This window comes from Schistocerca gregaria, chromosome 2 (genome assembly GCF_023897955.1).
Source record: "Schistocerca gregaria isolate iqSchGreg1 chromosome 2, iqSchGreg1.2, whole genome shotgun sequence".
Classification (NCBI taxonomy): domain Eukaryota; kingdom Metazoa; phylum Arthropoda; class Insecta; order Orthoptera; family Acrididae; genus Schistocerca; species Schistocerca gregaria.
The window spans coordinates 784,462,689-784,484,823 of record NC_064921.1 but is presented as its reverse complement, the minus strand read 5'-3'; the positions used below and the strand labels follow the sequence as shown (position 1 = coordinate 784,484,823).

The window sequence follows — 22,135 nt, the reverse complement described above, 5'->3', positions numbered from 1 at the left end:
TTTATTGTAACACTAGTAACTTCTGTAAATATACCAGTCTGCTAGTTGAATGTTAAGTAGCAGGTCATTCACATGCTATAAGGAATACGAGTGGATCCAAACATGAACCCTGTGGTACTCCCATAGTGATTATTTTTTCCCGAGTCATTACAATTTCCAGCCGTTCGTATGTTGTTTGAATTATTCAGCACAACCTTTTGTATTCTGTTTGTTAAGTATGAACAAAACGAGCTGTGCGTGAAGCCATTAACTCCATAACATGGATCTACACAGTGAAACGCGTGGGAAAGATGACAATAAAACCATTATTCAGTTAAAACAGAATACTAATTTAAAAGTCAGAGAGTAACAATCATCACTCTTACGTACCGTCGCCGTGATAGGGCTTACAGATCGCGGTGGGTAAGTTCGCGTTGCACTCTGGTGCAGGCGGCACGTGCTTTTGCTACTGCTGCAGCGCGCCCTTGTGTCACCGGACACCGTCTGTGTGTGCCTTCAGTATGCGAAGCACCGCTCCAGCCGCTGCGGCCAACGGCCTCCCACCGGCCGTGACCCGGGGTTCGAGTTTCCACTCCACGGTTCCACTTGCCTGCCTCTCGCGGACAACCTCGCAAAATTGCAGACTGGAAGCATATCTGATTACGTGTCCGCTGACGTCGAGGTAAGCCACTGTGCGGCAGTCACTGTCCAAACAAAAGTTTCAGTGCCGTTCTAAAACTGACAAGCAATACAAATACAATGGGAAGTGGCGAAAGTCGAAATTACAAGCAACCAATTTATAAACGTGAATATAAACAACATAACATTATAATGCACCAAAGTTTTAGACAGATAAATGTTTGTCAAATAGAAAACGTCAAAATAAAATGAAGTATAAGAAAATACAAAAATGGAATTGGTGTGGGAAATAAAAATATTTACGATAATAAATGTACATCGTTACTATAAATATTTGTGTAATAACTCCACATAGCACCTCCATAGCCCAGTGGTTCGATTCCCAGTGTCTCGTTGGATTTTTTTCAGAAGTACAGGTTGCTGATAGCGGTTCCACTGAACAGCTACTGGAAAAAAGAAGCAGAGACGTCGTCTGGACTCAACTATAGGAATCAATAACCTGTGGACGGTTTTCCGACGTGCTGAACACGTGTCCCACGATCATAGATCGCTCCTCGGACTGCCATGTAGCCAGCAATCGGTCAGTCGGAACAGGGCTAAGACTTAATCCGTGGGAGGTGTTTACATTAATTAGTGCACGTCAAGAAACGTAGGAACGATGCATTACAACGCAGTCGTGAAGCTAGGTTCCTTCTACGCAAGACTATCTCTGGCATTGAATTGCAAATTAGACTCACTAGAAACATTAGAGAGAAAATATAAGACCAATAAGAACCAACGAAATCTGGAAATCAAAAATAAAGGGTGAAATGTACTAACCTATTGGGGAAATAAAAGAAGTATTCAGGAAAAGTATATTGCTACTCCTGTGACATATACTGACAAATCAGACCTTTAGGTATTTCTGGGAAGGTAAACAAGCCGGACCTGAGAGATTAAAAAAATTAGACATATGCAACGCAAAGTAGCAGAAGCCTCAGAAAGAGGTATTCTCAGTATAAAATTGTTAAATTTAGAAGGATTCCAAGGCAGAAGCAGTTAAGTAATAGATGTGAAGTAGTATGAAGAAATAAAAGAGAGATATGCTGAAAATGTGAAGGAAACTGATATTGACAGGTGGCCTATGAATAGCCAGAAAGAAAGAATATAAAAAAGTCACTCATCGAGAACGACACCATTCCAGACGCCATCACCAAAAGGTTGAGGTTATATCTTACACAAGAGACTAAAATAGCAGTCCTCTACTACGAGACATAAGGAAGCCATTATTACTACATTCTGACGAGTCGTCAGCTTACAGGCGTTACTGGCTATTTCAAATGACCACAGAGTCTAAAGTGGTTTAACCTGTAAACAAAATAAACTTTGTGTGAGCTTTTGCTTTATACTCAAATTCAAGGCAAATATCAGTAAATTGATCCACATGGCTCGCATACAATGCTATACTCTTTTGAGACGTGCTTGAACCAGGAGTTGATAGTGAAACACGATTGAATTTCCCATAAAGCTCAGGCGACGAACAGTGAAGGAAGGCGTGTGCGGTCATTTTCGCTACTACAGCTGTCTTTTAAGGTCTGCAGCAGTGAGCACTAATTGTGTTATTCGCGTACAGATACACAGGAGGATGGCTACGGGGCGGAGGGTCCACTTACCTCCCTCCCCCCCTCCCCCTCCCTGAAGTATGGAGTACAGAGTTTTTATTCATTACAGGTTTCTCTCACGCTTCTAGAAGCAGTTTCTGTGAGTCTACATATACATCTAAACTTCTCATTCAGCCAGCTGTAGCATCTGATCGCAGTGAGATAATAGTATGGTAGTCATGAACTGCTGTTTAGAAAATGTTACTCCAGACATTCGCAGCGATTCCTATAGCGTTGTTCTGTTTCACAAAAAGCCACGTGCGGAATCATGTACACACAACCATGCCTTAAGATTTATTCTCTGCATAATTACTTTTAAGGGAAATTCGTCAACGGCATTTTATAACTGTTTATTCTTATTTATGATCACCAGTATACTCATTTACTATTATTTGCTATATCAGACCATACGCGTGCAGCATCAATTTATCGTTGCTGGTATACGAATAAAAACATATTTTCTGAATATTTTACTGCTTTATTTCCTACAGTATTGATCATTCAGTTGGGTACATGTCAAATTTAATCGTGAAATAATATAAGTTCAGATCGTAACCATCAGAAGTCCATCACATGTATAATTATTTTAGTAATAGAAAAGGGTTTACTTGAAGATAATTATGAATCACGCACCGTTTCGGGTATGACAGTAGTCTGCCCACAAGAATATATAAATATAAAGTGGACGACTGTCAGTCCTCTGGAATATAGTAAAGTTTTCGTGTCATCCACAAAATTCAGTTCTTGTGGCAAGACACTTTCAAATCTGATGAAGTAACTTATGTCAAAAATGATAATTTTAGAGTCTTGCTTGGTCCCACCTCCCCCACCTTCCCGAACGCCTATGTTTCGACATAGGTTCTATACTTTTTATGAGCTTTATCACATGTGTTCCCTTACTCATACTTATTTTATTTACACGCCAATTTCTAGAGCGAGTGACTCAGGTCGTAGAAGTATCGCATTTCCAAATTCAAAATTCTCTCACGGTGCTAGTGAACCACAATAAAATATTACCATAAACATTTGATTTTTGTCTCAAGCACATCTTAATAAATTTCTTGAGGCCTTCTACCAAAACGCTGCAAATGTTTTTGGACCAAGAGACATATAATTGAGAAACTCTCTTCAGATACGTTCATTAAAACTTCTGTATGAATAGCCAGTACGTGTATGGCAACAGGTATACAGCCTCTCATATTGGGAATGGTATTACCAGCTGTCGGTCTAAATGCTTTTACAATTCCATCAGAATCGCGTTCCGAGATTATGACGGAATTCTGCATTAGGTGTGTACCGAGAACCACTTTGTTTGGACTCTGCTACTCACTCCAACTGCCATCTTGTGGCAGCTTCAAACTGGGCAGGTCAGACTGTCCAGTATAGCCTGCTCCCTGTTGGAGGCTATTTCCGTAATACGCAATTTGGCAGTGGCTCTGTATCATACACCACTACACAGATCTGAGGAAACACTTAAGTGATTCACTGCTTAGGTAAAGACACAATTTTGCTAGAGGCCTCTTAATCTACCAATTAGCAGTTTTTAGCATCACCACACGCACACATTTATCAGGACCGGGAAACAGCTGGTCAATGACACCCAGGCTACACACCAAGGGAGGCAAATTATTCGCCTTGACCAGCACATGATCGCCGATCTGGGGTTGCCATGCTCCTTCCGATGTCCATTTTTTGCGTTGCTGCAGATCATGTATGTACTCTGTGGACCACCTCTTCCAAAAGGACTGATGGAACTGCTGCACAAGTTGCCATCTGTGCAACCTGTTGGGGGGAACTTGAAGGACAGAGGGTTCAGGATGAGCACAAAGGGGCTGTCCGATTAGGAAATGATCAGGAGTGAGAGCAGCAGGAGAATCTAGGTCATCAGAGAGAATTCAAGGATGCTTCTCTCTGAATTAACACAGTATTCAGTTCTTCAAAAGTGAGCACTGCATTGCCGATGACACGTTTAAGATGCGACATCATGCATTTGATTCCTGCCTCCCAGAGTCCACCAAAGTGGGGGGCACGAGGTGGAGTGAACCTCCAACTGATTCCCTCTGAGGTCGAAAAATTCACCACGCCTTCAACAGTAGCATCATTAGAGAGAAAACGTTTAAGCTCATTGTCAGCATTGTGGTGCCATTGTCACTGTACATGTGAGAAGGTTTCCCTCTTCTTACAATGAATCTCCTGAGGGCGGCCAAAAATGAACTTGTTACCAAGTCACTAACTAATTCTAAGTGGATGGCCTTGGTTGCCATGCAAATGAATAAAGCAATATAAGCCTTGGTGGTAACTTTACTCCGTCTTCCACCACGCTTTACACTAATAGGGCCTGCGTAATCTACTCCACAGTGCTGGAATGGATGAGACTGGTTTACTCTAGCTGCAGGTAGCTGACCCATGAGTTGAACTGCTGTCTTGGACTTAAGCCTAAAGCATTTTAAACATTTTCTGGTAACTCCCTTGACTGTGTTACGCCCATTGGGGACCCAAAACCTCCTACGCAACATAGCCAACAAAAGTTGTGACCCAGCGTGCAACAGATTTTCATGTTCATCTATTATGAGAGTTTTTGTCAAATGATGCATAGGCGGTACGATAATAGGATGGCGCTCATCATATGGTACACTAGCATTCATTATTCTCCCTCCCACTCGTAAAATACCTTCGGCATCAACAAACGGGTGCAAATCTCTTAATTTGCTATTATGTGGAATAGGGGAACTGGCCATCAGCAAAGCGATCTCATTGCCAAATTCATGCATGAATGCAGCGTATCCCTTCTGCAGATTCGGTTGCCTTTTAAACCAAGATGCGCCAATCTCCGAGATGCGTGTAGCGCTGAAAGTGAGCCTCACACATTTTATCCTGCTTACTCATCGTTTTCGTAGACAGTTCCTGTAACTCCCAAAACCGTTGCAGCTTGGCATCTAAATTGTCACCTCTAACAAAGCACGAGGTCACTGTAGAATGAGGCATGTTGCGTGCAGCTGAAGGTATCCTACCAGACAAAATCCAGCCAAATCTTGTTTCGGCCAGTGACGGATGACTTGGTTTCACCAGCGTTTCCTTACAAACAACGTCAAAGAAAACCTCAGCACCAAGAATTAAATCTACTGTGGCAGGCTTGTTGAATTCTGGATCAGCGAGTGGAAGATTACATGGGACATTCCAGGACCTTGTGTCTATCTTGCTCGCTGGTAGGTCACTGGTGACATGATCTACAATAGCGCAAGTGGTTCTGATATGAAAGTCGTTGACCCTAGATGACAGTTCAACATCACAAGTGTAAGACACTGAGGCTGCAAAGGCATTGTTTATACCCTTCACAGGAATCGAATGTTCACTTCGTTTCAGTTTTAATTTCTCTGCCATGCCCTTAGATATAAAGGATAGGTGACTCGCACTATCTAGCAGACCTCTGCAAACCTGCTGTCTACCCATGCTGTCTTTAATGTTGACAACAGCTGTTGCCAACAAAACATTACAATGGATGTTTGCCTTCCCGTTCGTAGCTTGATGGGCCAAGGAATGGCCTCCTGGTTCACTATTCTGCCCATTCCATGGTTCAGCGGGCTTGTGGAGCAGTATGTTGTGCCTTCCTTTACAGGTCTTACAAATAGAGATCTTGCATTTAGTCGAGAAATGACCAGAGTGGATGCACAAAAAACAAAGCTTATTTTTTGTCACACATGCCCGCCGCTCTTCGACATTTAGTGCTTGAAACCCTTTTGCATTTAGTGATAGGATGAGTTTCACTACAGAAATTATATGAATCCTCAGCATCAGCATTAGCGAGATGAGCACTCCTCACATGTCTTATTTGATTTAAATTATTGACATTTCCTTTAAGGTGTTATCCCTGAACCTGATCAACTCAAGGGCCTGACATTTTGTTCCCAAAAATCTATTAGTTGATTTAATGTGGTGAATGTCGACCCAGACATCTTTACCTCCCACTCATGACGATCTGTGGACCGCATACTGGACAGAATCTCTTCCGAAAGAATAACTTCATGAAGTGGAACATCAGGTTTGAGAGCTTCCAAGGCCTTCAAATGGCTGCATACGTGATTAATTAGTTGCCTATAATCGCTCGCTGCGCCATGGCCGACTGTAGGCAAGGCCAACAAAGCCTTAACATGTCTGGCTGCAATTATTTTTGGGTTATTATACCTCTGCGTAATAAGGCCCCAGGCTATCGCTAGATATCCTGCTGTGACAGGTATATGTTTCAAAAGGTCTTTAGCTTCACCTCGCAAAGACGAATTATGGTAGTGAAATTTTTGAACGCCATCAAGTGAATTGTTATTCATGATGAGACTCAAAAACGTATCCCTGTATGATGACCACTTAAGGTAGTCACCTTCAAAATTTGGCATGTTAATAGCGGGTAGTTTCAAAGAACTGACACTGTTGGATTCGAGCCCAAAGGCTGCGGAAGCTGGGTGTACCTCTTCATCGAACCCTTGAGAGTGGATTCAACAAAGTCCCACGAATCCTCGAATTCTGCCCTGTCCTTACCGTGATCTGCTGATTCGTCTTCAATTTCCAGCCGTGTTTGAGACGACTCAAAATCAGTCCGAATCCGAGTCAATCGATTTAATTTTGATTCCAACAGTCTGCAGACTGCACAAAGCTCGCTAAGCGTGCGAGAGCGGCCTTTGCTACACCTGTCTGCTTGACAAATTTTGTTTTCTCTGAGGGCTCCATTTTAGGACCAGGAAGAAGACAGCAGGAAGCCAACAGTTGCACATGCCAGGCTGCAGCGGCAGTACGAGGCAGTGCGGACTGAACAGCAGCGGCGTGACGGACATTGGCAGCTGGCGTGACAGGCGCTGCAGTCTCCGACGGCGCGAAGTTTCGGCGGGAGCAGGAGGTGACGTCACCGATGATGCTGGCACCGACACGTTTCTGTGCCTCTCGCGTTTGAATTAGAGACACATTAAATGTTCACATAATATGTCCCCGGTCGCCGTTGTTAAGGCTGTTATTGTCGAAGTCCCGAACGGGCCTTGGGACTCGATAGCAGTCAATAACGAAACCGATAACGTGCGCAGCTCACACGTGGTTTTTTAGAAGTTCACAAATACCGGAAAACAAATCCGCGCGAACGTAAATTCCGCGTGGTCACTAATCCGGCCCGGAGGACCAAGAAATGTGCGCGCGGGCTCTTCATCCCGTGGTGGCACATTTGAGTGTGAATGTATAGTACGAGAGGACTTACTGTCCTCCCCTTGTTTCCACTCACAATAACTAGACGGAACAAGTTGTATGGTATAAGTGTTTATTACCTTAAACGTTACAACTTGCACAGGCAGCGCGCCAACTGCTGCTCCTATCTTAGCTGGAAGACATACACGCAAGTCCGCTACGGGGCCTCACAGCTACCTGCTCGGCCGTTACAACGGCTAATCCTACCTGCGCGCACAAAGGACCTGCGAGGTCCACTTCTGCACACAGGTTGCTAGTTCTTCCGACAGGGAGCAGACTATACTGGACAGTCTGATCTAGTTTTTCGGAAGTAGTTCGCCGACTTAAAAAAAGAACTCATGAAAAAACCGGATTTTAATTTTTCTCGACAACATTCTTTTCTTTTTGTAACTATGAAGGAATGCCGCAACACACCCACCGTAACCCGCTTTCGTCCATCTCGAGGCTGCACTGCGGCCTATGTAAAAACGTGTGACCTGCGAAAACGTCACAGATAACAGTGACCGGCAATGTTGTCAAACTTTTGGATGCGATTGATGTGGCCGCACAAAATTACCTGGACACATTGCAATCAGATCTCGTTGTTGTTACTCCCTGCGATAGCAGTGAGACAAGCGGCCAACAAGTGACACTTCTGAATAGAATATCGGATGAGGGCGAATACTATCGTTTATATTGATTTTCGACAAAGTCTGTACAACAGTGAGCCTACGCTATGGAAAAAAAATAGACAGTAACTAAAAAATGAGACCACATTTGTGATTCCTTAGTTTCTTAAGGACCCTGGAAGTCACGAAACGATACATTACAGGACAACTAACTTACGATCCTCTTGCGATTTACAGAAGAATGTCCGTTTCACTTAACAACAGAAAAATTGCTATTAAACACCAAAAGATCTGATCTTTTGCAGAAATAAATCTTGTATCTACTGTTCCTAGTCAGCAGGTCCTGTAGTTATTCTTCACTTTCACTGATGATAGCAAACTCATGAGAGGATCTTATTACTGACATACTTTTGCCGTAAATATTAATACCCTCTCCTCTGTTATTTCCGTCATTGCTTCTTCTGTGTACGGGCTGAACAGTGAGGGAGAAAGACTGCACCTGTGCCGAACACCCTTTAGTCACATAGATTCTACAAACGAACTTGAACTATAAAAATAGAAAGCAGGGACACTCGACGGGCAATGAAGCTACAGTCTCTTTATGGAAAGCGGCCGCAAAATGATGCCATACGTATTTTTTTGTTTGTCTCATTTTCCCTTTTAAGTGGAAAAAACCATACCATAAAAGGTAATTTGGCGTATTAGCTTTGGAGGGAATATCTTAAAAACGGTGACATATAAAGCAAGTTTCTCATATAAAAGTTTATATGTAATTCACTGAAAACTGTACAATAGCATTTTCTAATAATTTGAAGTTTTACAAGTACCTCAGCATTATTAATTAATTTTGATAAATGAAAACTTTCGTTACTCCATAAAATAAAGACGGTTTCAAGCTATATACAGATATGTGTAAGAAAGCTGTTTTTCAGAATACGATTTTTTGAAAACAAGTTGTACACAATGTTCTTTTGGAGTATTTTCAATATAGCTAAATATAATAATCTAAACATTCGTTATTAGTATAGTTACTTATTTTACTCATATTTGTTTTATGTTTAAAACTGGTACTTTATGTTTTACATTCTTTTTTTCTTGTTTCTTTATTTGGTTTAACATTTCACATGCAGGTATTTTGTTAATTGAAAATAATAAGTAATTCATTATTATGTCACCAAATCATTACAATAATGGACATCTGTAACTAAATGCTTAAAACATAACGTTTTGTTACACTATGCACATAAAATGAACGATATTTCTTCACATAATATGCATGCAGTGTAGGACAAAAATCAGCAGAGTTTCAATTTGTCATAGATGATACTCTAAATATCCTGATTTGTATCAGGCGTGTTTCAGTACATTGATAACTCATACTGATAGCAATTTATCAAGTGGTGATTGTAATCAACTTCAACAGAAGTAGATCTGAAATTCTTCTCACAAGGTTCTTGCAGCATCGAAAGCCACATATGTACCATGTCTGTACCTGTGCTGTTGAGTTTTCTTGTCCTCGGGTATGATGGTCAGAGCGTTTTTTTTTTTTTTCACACTGAACAGCCGAGTTTTAATAGTTTTAAATCAAACTAATATTACGTTTGGACCAAGAACTCAAGAATCTCTTTTTGAAGCTCCAAGTGTCCTTTTGACAGCATCGAGATCTGTAAACAAATGTTCGACCAGGTCAAAAGAAAATTGATTTCTTTGCCGGTGATGGAGAAAAATCTGTTTTGCTTTAGTTTCTTTGGGTTGTCAATAAAAAAGAACTGTAGAAGGTATAGCACTTGAGGACAAGTACCTTGTCCGTCTGGTGTTCCCAAAGGACTCGACAGGACAGGTAGAGTCGTGAGAGGTATACAGCTTTCGATGTTGGAAGAACTTTGTTAGAAGATTTTCAGACCTAGTTCTGTTGAATTATTTTGATGTCAACTTCCACTTGAGAAACAATATAATTAAGCTACAGTCACTAGTTCACAATCAATTATTTTTACTAAGGTTTACAAATGCACTATAATATGCCTAATACAAGTAAGGATTTTTAGAGGATCACCTAAGGAAATTTGAAACCCTGCTGAATTTCATTAATTATTGCGTTCTCCTCATGTCTATTATGTGTATAGTATAAGAAAACTTTATGTTTTAAGCAATTTATTTACAGATTACAATGAAATGAACACCGTTAGCTGCTTACAGGCGTTGACATACGCAACGGGGACAGATGAAAATGTGTGCCCCAACTGGGGCGCGAACCTAGGATCTCCTGTTTACATGGCAGACGATCTATCCATCTGAGCCACTGAGGACACAGAGGATAGCGCGACTGCAGGGATTTATCTCCGGTCCGTCTCCCGCGAAACCGACATTCTCAACGTATTGTCCCGCGCTACATCCGTAGTGCCACAGCCCATTATACTCATTAATCGCAGCGCGTTGCCGATTCCCGTAAGAGTTCGCGCACTGTTTGAGCATTCACACAGAAGAAGGAGATGGCCGGTGAGCCTTAACTATATATATACTAAGATCGTATCTGTCCTTTCGGACATGTCCGAAAAAACAGATACCACTTTTTTTTTCTTTTTTGCCATTAGTCTACTGACTGGTTTGATGCGGCCCGCCACGAATTCCTTTCCTGTCCTAACCTCTTCATCTCAGAGTAGCACTTGCAAACTGCAACCTACGTCCTCAATTATTTGCTTGCCGTATTCCAATCTCTGTCTTCCTCTACAGTTTTTGCCCTCTACAGCTCCCTCTAGTACCATGGAAGTCATTCCCTCATGTCTTAGCAGATGTCCTATCATCCTGTCCCTTCTCCTTATCAGTGTTTTCCACATATTCCTTTCCTCTCCGATTCTGCGTAGAATCTCCTCATTCCTTACCTTATCAGTCCACCTAATTTTCAACATTCGTCTGTAGCACCACAACTCAAATGCTTCGATTCTCTTCTGTTCCGGTTTTCCCACAGTCCATGTTTCACTACCATACAATGCTGTACTCCATTCGTACATCCTCAGAAATTTCTTCCTCAAATTAAGGCCGGTATTTGATGTTAGTAGACTTCTCTTGGCCAGAAATGCCTTTTTTGCCATAGCGAGTCTGCTTTTGATGTCCTTGCTCCGTCCGTAATTGGTTATTTTCCTGCCTAGGTAGCAGAATTCCTTAACTTCATTGACTTCGTGACCATCAATCCTGATGTTAAGTTTCTCGCTGTTCTCATTTCTACCACCTTAGTATATATATATTATTTACAGATTATCATTATTGTAATGCTTCGTACCATAGTAATAAGTTACTTATATTTTCAATAAAAAATGCATAGATCTGATCATAAAAAATGTATGTAAAATAAATAACTAGACTAATAATTAATGTTTAGATATTTTAATTAGGTATGTTGAAAATACTTTGACAGTATATTGCGTAGACCTAGTTTTCCAAAATTGGTATTTCAGAAACCAGCTTTATCACAAATTGAGGGACATAGCTTGAAAACGTCTTTAATTTATATTGTAACAAAAGTTTTCGTCTCTCAAAATTAGTTAATGGCGATGGGATATTTAGCAAAATTTCAAATTATCACAAAATTCGAGTCATAGTTTTCAATAACGTTAATTACATATCAACTTTTATGTGAGAATCATTTTTATACCTCATCGTTTTGAAAATGTTCCCACCAAACCTAAAATGCCAAATTATCTTTTGGGGTGTGTTTTACCCCTTAAACGTGAAATTGGGACAAACAAAAAAATATAGATTGCATTATTTTGCCCCCTCGACACACCTTCCAAGTTTCATCAGAATCATTTACTGACCCTTGGGAATGTTCCTTTGTTGGATTCATACTCACAACCGCTTTCCATAAGGCGACTATAGTACCATTGTCGTTCGAGTCTCCCTGCTTTCTTTGTTCATAGTTCAAGTTATTTTGTGGAATCTATGTGACTGGACACTCCATTACACCTTTGAAAGGATATTATGCACATAGTCCGTAAGATAGTATTGACAGAAAAAAGCATGGACTGTAGCAGAATCAACTTAAGAGTCACTGCATTCAGATTTCTGAACAGAATAGTATACAGAAGACTGGAAAAGAAATCTGTGAATATATTAGAGGGCGATCAGTTTGCTCTTACAAATGGTAAATTCATCAGAGCGACAACTCTTACGTTGCACATGATAAGGGATGGAAGACTTAAGAAACATGACGACACCTACATAGGAGTTGTTGACCTGGAAAAATACTTCGACAGTGTAAAATGATGCAATATGTTTGAAATTTTCAGAAAAATATCGTATGAATCCTATATGGAAAGATAAGAACCGAGAGACAACGATAAGAGTGGAAGACTGAGAGAGAAGTTCACTGATTAAAAGGGTGTTCGGCACAGGTGTAGTCTTTCTCCCATACTGTTCAGCCCGTACATACAAGAAGCAAAGACAGAAATAACAGAAATATTCAGAAGAAGGTATCAATATTTAGGGTGAAATGAAGTCAGTGATAAAATTCTCTAACAGTTTGCTATCGTCAGCGAAAGTGAGGAATAACTGCATGACCTTCTGAACACATAAACAGTCTAATGCGCACAGAATGCGGGCTGAGACTGAACCAAAGGACGATGAAAGTAATGAGGAGGAGCTTGAGTAAGTACAATTTTAACATCAAAATCTGGGACCACACAGTAGAAGAGGTGGAGGACTTATATTCCGGTGAGAGCGAATTCTGCTACAGTAGAAGCAAAATAACTCACGAAGCAAGGATAATGCATTAGATAGTGTGGCATATATAAAGAGCGCATTTATCACTCGGTGAAGTCAATTATATCATAGACCTGAATTTGTGCTAATAATTTCTGAGAATGTATGTCCGGATCACAACATCGTATGTTAGTGACTCACAGACTGGGGAAACTGGAAAGAAAGAAAAACGAAGCTTTTGAATAGGGTGGTACATACGGAAATTGAATATCGTGAACTGAGAAACTAAGAAAAAACGTATGGAAAAATCTGACTAGAAGGAGAGATAGGACGACAGGGCACACATGTAAGTGTAGAGGGAAACAGAGAATGGGATATTTACAACAGATAATCTCGGACCTTAGGTATAAGTGCTCTCTGAGTCAAACATGTTGACACAGAAGAGGAAGTCGCGTATGACCGCATTAACCAGTCGGAACAATGACGAGAAAACAAACCACTTTTGATTGTCAGTGCTACAGGGTAGGCAAAATTAGACTGGTCCAGCAAATACTTCATCTTAAGGGGAGCTGGAACGCCCTATCGCGACAATATTAAATTTAGTGACTTGGCTTCCCTGTATTTCAGGAATCACTGTAGCCATTGACATTAAACTTTTGCAGGACGTTAAACTGTATGTTATGAATCTACTAAACTACGATAATTGCATTTCAGCCACTGCTTTCTAAAATACAATTTTTTAACTACATGGTTAAAATTTTATTACTTTTTTGTACGTTATGCAAAATAATTGTAATTGTACATATCATTATGTTGTTCTTTTAGTTCAGTAGACTCAGAATATGTATGTTATTACTCCCTGAAATTTTGAATACTCTTCTTGAAGTGGTTTCCGAGATTTAGGGAAAAAGGCGGTAGAAGAAGTAAATTTTATGGAACGGCTTCAGAAGTTTCAAAAGACTGTAACTCACTTAATACAAGCTTTATTTTTTATTTTTAGTCACTCAGAAGCACCCTGCACCATACTGTATATCATCCTCTTGATCTTTTTTCAAGTTTTTTCTTCTTTTCTTCGTTCTGGACTCCTTAGTGGCCAACTGTGCTGCATACTCTGCTTTATCAATGCGAATTTTGTCCATTCGTTCAAGTTCTCTGATGCAGTTTGCTCCGGGATTAATTCCCATACACTATAGCACTTTCAACTTACCAATGTTGCCGTCATTAAAAGCTATTACAGCATCACTGACCCCCCCCCCCCCCACTTTAGTGTCTTCATTTTTTGGTAAGCGAGTCCATATGAGATTATTGAAAGACTCATTGGGATTTTGAGTCTGATTACGCAGACACTTCATCGGTAATTCAGGACTTGCCAGGTTTCTGTAAAAAGGTTTTATCATATCCATGACTGCTGCTGGGATGGAATGTTTAAGGCTGTATGAACTGTCTGAGTACTGGGCATTGCGGTAATTGCACCATGAATCAGGTCCAAGAGGGCATATATTTTGTACTAGCTTGTCATCAGTTGACAGTCTGTGGAAGAAGGTAGCCCATACTATCAGCTTCATTTTCAACAAATCTTCAGTATTATTTCTAATGGCCATCCCATAATACTGCTGTAGTTCATCAATAGTTTTGTCTGTCAGCCTGCCTCTCATGGTTTTACCATCAGAAAGTTTCTTGTCTCTCAAACCTTGTTTCATCTTCCTCAACGTGGTGTCTTCTGGACATGACCTTTGTAACACTGCAATCCACAGCCTTCTATTTAAAAATTACCGATTTTATTAGCTCTTGAAGTAATGGACGTAAAAATTTTAACATTTTCAACCGTTGTAGATTGTATTTTTTAAAAAAATTAAAAACTTCCAGTGTGACTTTATAAGTGATATATCTATATCATTTTATTCGGAAAATTGCAAATTTTATAATGAGATAAAAATGTGAAAATGTGAAAAAAAATATTTTTCCGTTCTTACTCCCCTTTAGGCAGGCAACAAAAATTACACCTTAAGGAAGGCAATCAGTATTACATCACCCGCACCAAGGGAGTACGATGTAACGTGGGATGCCTACCTTTAAATGCTTTAAGTATTTGTTGCACAAGTCTCATTTTGCCCCTCCTGTGTTTACTTACACACTGCTATGGAAGTAACATTTCGTTATAAGCTTCTCATGTGAATTGTTTGATATACATAGTACCAAGCGTCCTAGAGTCCTAAGGCAAAGGAGTCCAACTAATTATTTAAGACACAGTCTGCAAAAATGTTAACTTTGCGAAACAGTATGAGCCACAATTTTTTACAGATTGTGATCAGGTTATCTATAGTCACTGTGTTCCTCTAAGTAAGGTAAGAAAGTAGCTCAGAACCTCATTATCGCGGGATTATTCTCTGCCGGTGTATTCTTACATCTCGCTCGATTTTGTTGGTTGGGGTATGGACCGTGACCCAGTCAATAGATGCACGAAACCTCGAGTACGGTCAATTTATGTCTGTCTTTTATATTACGAAAAATGCTGTAAACGAAAATTTGCGTAAGCCTATCCCAATAGAACCCCCATTTTCTAATAACCACATTGAGAGGCATCTCCCGTTAGATACGTGAGTTCTTGTAATCTCATATATCCGATTGTAGTATTGACCTGTAGTGTAACACGCAATCCAGCAGACATTCCCGAGAGTCACCAGTAAGTCCTCAACCGGTGTGATGGGGTAGTCACCGATAAGCCTCAGGTGACCAGTACATCGTCCTGCCTCGCTCCAGACGAACTCGATGCTTCTAGCGGATCGAAACAAAATCCACTTAGCATTGGAGATGGTTTCATGATGGCAACACAAATTCTCTTTAGGAATGAACATGGATTCCGCTAAACGAGCTGCTGTCAAACTCAGCTGGCAGCGTTCGTTCACCAGAACCAGAGAGCGACCAGACAGCCGTCGTTGATGTAATTTTCCTCCATATCCTTAACAACCAGCACGGATTCCAAAAATGTTGATCACATGAAACTCAACTCGAGGTATGGATCAAAGCAGTGAGGTAGAAGCAGTATTTCTCGATTTCCAAAAATCGTTTGACTGAGTATCACAGCAATGATTATTATCTAAAGTACGGTCATATGGGGGATATCAGGCGACATTTCTGACTGTATTCAGATTTCTTGGTAGGGATAATGTTGCATGTTATCTCGGATGGAGAGTCATTGACAAACGTTAAAGTAACTTGAGGTGTCCCCTGGAAAGTTTGCTGTTCATGTTGTATATTGATGACCTTGCTGTCAGTATTAATAGTGAACTAACACTTTTATGAGTGATGCATTTATTTATATTGAAGTACTGCATGAGAAAAACTGCACGATCATTAAAGCAAAAGTGATTTTCGTTGAGACAGGATCTCCTCATGAAATTTCAATCACCAGCTTTGTCCTCAAATTGAGAAAATATTTTGTGGACGCCTACCCACACAGGGAGAAATTATCATCATCATAAAATAATAGAAATCAGAGCTCACAAGGAAAGATTTAAACGTAGGTTTTCCCCGCGCGCTGTGGAAGGATAGAGAAATAGCTTGAAGGTGGTTCGATGAATCCTCTGCCAGTCACCTAATTGTGAATAGAAGAGTAATCATGTAGTTGTAGTTGTAGACGTATAAGCAGACAATATTCATTAGGATCAAGTTTGGATACTTGCTTTAAATATTCAGACTTGTGAAACTGCCCCTTCTCAAAACCAAAAAAAAAAAAAAAAAAAGCGTTGTGTCGTATGACTACAAAATCAACGAGACAGAATTCGATCCGGTCAACTCATACAAATACCTCGACGTAACTGTTGTGTCGTTATGTGATCAAAAGTATCCGGATACCCTCAAAAACGTGCGTTTTTCATATTAGGTGAATTGTGCTGCTACCTGCTGCCAGGTACTCCATATCAGCGACCTCAGTAGTCACTATACATCGTGAGAGAGCAGAAGGGGCACTCCGCGGAACTCACGGACTTGGAACATGGTCACGTGATTGGGTGTCACTTGTGTCACACGTCTGTACGCGAGATTTACACATTCCTAAACATCCCTAGGTCCACTTTTTCCGATGTGATAGTGAAGTGGAAACGTTAAGGGACACGTACAGCACAAAAGCGTACAGGCCGGCATCGTCTGTTGACTGATAGAGACCGCCGACAGTTGAAGAGGGTCGTAATGTATAATAGGCAAACACCCATCCAGACCATGGCACAGGGATTCCAAACTGTATTAGGATCCACTACAAGTACTATGACAGATAGGCGGGTTTCATGGTCGAGAGGCTGCTCATAAGCCACACATCACGCCGATAAGTGCCAAACGACGACTCGCTTTGTGTAAGGAGCGTAATATTTGGCGAAACGTTGTGTGGAGTGACGAATCACGGTACACAATGTGGATATCCGTTGGCAGGGTGTGGGTGTGGCGAAGGCCCGGTGAAAGTCATCTGCCAGCATATATAGCGCCAACAGTAAAATTCGGAGGCGGTGGTTTTATTGTGTGGTCGTGTTTTTCATGGAGGGTGCTTGTACCCCTTGTTCTTTTGGACAGCACTAACACAGCACAAGTCCTACATTGGTGTTTTACGCACCTTCTTGCTTCCCACTGATGAAGAGCAATTCTGGGACGGTGACTGCATCTTTGAACAAGATCGAGCACCTGTTCATAATGCACGGCCTGTGGTGGAGTGCTTACACGACAATAACATCCCTGTAATGATCTAGTCTGCACAGAGTCCTGACCTGTATACCATAGAACACCTTTTGGATGTTATGGAACGTTGACATGGTGCCAGGCCTTACCGAACAACATAGATAGCTCTCCTCAGTGCAGCACTCCGTGAAGAATGGGCAGCCATTCCCCAAGAAACCTTACAGCACCTGATTGAACGTATGCCTGCAAGAGTGGGAGCTGTCATCAAGCTAAAGGGAGGGCCAACACCATACTGAATTCCAGCATTACCGATGGATGACGCCACGAACTTGTAAATCATTTTTAGCCAGGTGTCCGGATACTTTTGATCACATACTGTATATGCCGACTCGTAGGTAAGGCAGGTGGCAAATTTTGGTTCTTTAGTAGAATACTAGGGAAATGCAGTAAGTTTACGAAAGAGACTGCTTGCGAAACTCTCGTGTGACTCATCCTGGAATATTTTTCAAGAGTGTGGGACTAGTATTGAATAAGACGAACAAGGATATTGAACGTATACGAGAATGGCAGCAAAAATGGCCACGGGTTTGTTTGACCCCTGGGAATGTGTCACGGAGATGCTTAACGAATTTGGAGTGATAGACGCTTGAAGATGGACTGAAAGGATATCGGGAAAACGTACTTACAAAGTTTCAAGGGTCAGCTTTAGACGACGTATCTGATAATAAACTACAACCACGACATATCTAAAAGATGAGCGTCGCAAATCTTAGCAATGGAGAGGCGCGTGTTGGGAATTAGTAGTAAACCAAATAAATGGATCAGGATTGGAGTAGATTGGATAAGAAGACGTGACTATGACTGTGTTGAAAACAGTATGCTGGTGGGAGAGACGTGAAGCTAGACGAGTGGGTGGTAGGTCGACCAAGGAAGTTCTCTGCTGAAATCCAAGAGATGGAAGTTGCTAGAAGGCTTCAGAAAGCATGCAGGAGTAGCATAGATGTTAATAGCTGCATGTAAAAGTCTAGAGAAAGGCAGTGAATCACAAGAAGGTGATCATTCTGATGATTATGATGAAGCTAATGATATTACCAAGGATATGAACTTCTCAATGTGAGGGCGGGAACTGAGCAGCTTACCGAAAAATAGAAAATCGTCCTCTGCTAGTGGTCTATTTATTCTTTGTTATGTCTAAACTAGTCTCTAAACGAGCCGTCTCACTATAAAATTTTCGTCGATGTTCGTTCCACGGACTAATAGACAATGATCGTTTGAAAATGAAACATCTTATCTAAAAATTTGTTTAAATAAAACAAACAATAAGTAGAAAGTTAGAAGAGGAACAACTATTGCAGATTCACCCATATACGGCTACCTCACTATCTTTGTTTCCCCCAAAATAATTAGAGAGAGTAAAAATGAATATCACTTCAAGTTTCGGATATCTTGAGTATCAACAGCTTTAAATTACACCATATGTTTCACCCAGTCCCAGCTCACGTACATGCACTGTGGACCTGCAGCACTCCCTATTTCCTCGTGGTATTATGGATAACATTTAATATTATGGTTAGCAGCCATTTCCCACGTATGAAACAAGTACAAAAAGATTTGTATGGAACCGTGCACGTCACAGTTCCAACGGCGTAGTGTTTGACTGTAGTGCTCTTGCGCACGTAGAAAACTACATACGAGGCTATGAGAGAGAGAGAACACTGTAGCTCCAACGATGTCGACCCTCGCTGGTGGAAGGGAGGTTTTCTTCGTATATTGCGCTTAAAAATTGTCTAGTAGATTCTTGTATATGATGAACTATAGAATTAGATTATTAGCCTGTTTCCAGCTCTTCTGTTTGATTCCTTTTTTCGATCTTTTACTTTACAGAAAACTTTACCGTACTTTACGGATTATAAGACGCTACGGACTGTAAGTCGTACCTTACGTTTTAAGCATTTTTAAAGTAATATTTTTACAATTTTTATTATTAGAGTGCAAAGTCAAACAAAAAAGTAATTCTTATTTTATAAAACCGAACTGGCTTTCAAAAGTCCCTGAAAATCGCCATCTGAAATCTCTTCTTCTTGGTCGTCGTCGTCGTTGTTCTCTTCATATATAAGATGGTCTTCACTGCCATCGAGAGCGTATACCGCACTGCTTCAAGGATGTAAGCAATAACGTCTTTTCTTACTCTATTCCCTACCTGTTTTATCCACTGGCACACTTATTTGACTGTAGGTCGTTTTAAACCTCCCTAAAGCGTGAATCCATGTTGGGTTTCATCCATCATCCATTTGTTCCATTGCTCTCTCATACACACTTTAAATGGTTTATTTATTCAGACATCAAGTTGTATTGGGAAGTAAGTCCTCCCAGAATAATAGCGGGCTCTGTATTTCCGTGCGTTTATTTCTCCTCCACAGATTTTTTCACATGTTCGTCGCATCGGTGCACTGGTGCTGTCAGTTGAATACAATGTTGCCATAAAGAGATAGGTCTCCCGCGGCGTCGAATGCATGGTCATTTTATGCATCTTATAGTCGGTAAAATGTGGTAACCATTCAATAGAATCCCGAAGAAATAAGTTATATGATAATCGGTAAAATATGGTAACCATTCACTAGTATCCCCAAGAAATAAGTTTGTGACTGCAAATGAACTTCAACAGTTTAAGCTCTCGCAGCTATCAGGACGTTACAGTTAAGAAAAGAGGCCGTTCAGCACTTGATATTCTAAAATCTCTGCCCATCAAAAGCAACAACAATATTCGTGATTCTAATTCTGAATGGTACCAACAGAAGGCAACATATTTGCGGTTGTGAAGTAAAAAATGCACCGTTTTGCTTTCCGTGTTTGCTGTTTGGAGGTGATTTGGATAAATTTAGTAAGACATACAAACTTTCAATAAATTAGAATAATACAAAGACTATACATGTTTGTTTCCTTTTACACGATTTTAAAACAAGGCTAGAAAATTTATGGAGCAGCAGCTCCACTTATTTTCTGCTACAAGTCGCCACTGGTCGGTACACTTCTGTATTCCCGTAGCCACAGTGTATGTTGAGATTATTGTCTTCTCAGCCACTGGAAGACATGTGTACACTCTAAAATACACAATCTGTAGATCAGAAAATTGCTATTGTTCCTTTCAGCGACGTGCCACGTCCAGACAAAGGGATACAGACGAGGGAGCGTCAATATTTCGTGTGCTCTGTAGCGATGTATAAACATAACGCAATTTCCTGCCGTGAAATATTGACTTTTGTCACCAGGGACGGCGCTCCGCTCTTCTGATGGCTTAGCTTCTCCTATAACTCAGAGCAGTAAACCACTGAACGATTCTTTCGCATGTCTACATGTGCGAGATTCTGGTGGCGTCGATGACGTTATCTATGCACAGCAAGTGAACATCATGGTAATCAGCAAGGTTCGATTGGAGGCAGTAACACGATCATCGGAGCAGCAGTCGCAATGTCCGCTGAAGAGGTTTGTGTTCTGAGTGCAATATCAATTAATAATGTCACATTAATCTTAGTATTAGCAACAAACTTATCTCATCAGTGTTTAAGTGAAAGGATGTAACGCACATTCTATAAACCTTTTAGTAACAACACCACTGTGGTACGTACGAATTTTCCAGTTTTTATTCTTGTATTAAAATCTCATGGCTCGCATTATTATACAAATTATCTACAGATGAATAAACAGCTAACAAAGTCATCGAACGCTCAGTCACTACTTATAATCCCGATAGATATCTATGCAAGTAGTATACAGGGTGCTACATTGATCGTGACCGGGTCAAATATCTAACGAAATAAGCTTCAAATGAAAAAACTACAAAGAACGAAACATGTCTAGCTTGAAGGGGGAAACCAGATGGCGCTATGGTTGGCCCGCCACATGGCGCTGCCATAGGTCAAACGGATATCAACTGCGTTTTTTTTAGATAGGAATACCCATTTTTATTACATATTCGTGTAGTACGTAAAGAAATATGAATGTTTTAGATGGACCACTTTTTTCGCTTTGTGGCAGATGGCGCTGTAATAGTCACAAACATATGGCTCACAATTTTAGACCAACAGCTGGTAAAGGTAGGTTTTTTAAATTAAAATACAGAACGTAGGTACGTTTGAACATTTTATTTTCGTTGTTCCAATGTGGTGCATGTACCTTTGTGAACTTCTCATTTCTGAGAACGCATGCTGTTACAGCGTGATGACCTGTAAATACCACATTAATGCACTAAATGCTCAAAATGATCTCCACCAACCTCAATGCATTTGGCAATATGTGTAACGACACTTCTCTCAAGCCGGCCAGTGTGGCCGAGCAGTTCTAGGCTCTGCAGTCTGGAACCGCGCGACCGCTACGGTCGCAGGTTCGAATCCTGCCTTCGTCATGGATGTGTGTGATGTCCTTAGGTTACTTAGGTTTAACTAGTTCTAAGTTCTAGGGGACTGATGACCTCAGATGTTAAGTCCCATAGTGCTCAGAACCATTTGAACCATTCCTCTCAACAGCGAGTAGTTCGCCTTACGTAATGTTCGCACATGCATTGACAATGCGCTACGCATGTTGTCAGGCATTGTAGGTGGATCACGATACCAAATATTCTTCAACTTTCCCCACAGAAATTAATCCGGGGACGTCAGATCCGGTGAACGTGCGGGCCATGGTACGGTGCTT

The 22,135-nt window shown here is 40.8% G+C and overlaps 1 protein-coding gene across 1 annotated transcript in view; it reads left to right on the top strand.

Annotated features, from left to right (window-relative positions):
• LOC126336475 (uncharacterized) overlaps positions 1–20,957 on the top strand; it is a 193,052-nt gene extending 172,095 nt beyond the window's left edge. The window contains exon 8 of the mRNA XM_050000215.1: positions 20,716–20,957. Coding sequence (XP_049856172.1) covers positions 20,716–20,942 — 227 coding nt within the window. The 3' untranslated portion in view covers positions 20,943–20,957. The remainder of the gene's footprint in view (positions 1–20,715) is intronic.
• Positions 20,958–22,135: the final 1,178 nt, after the last annotated feature.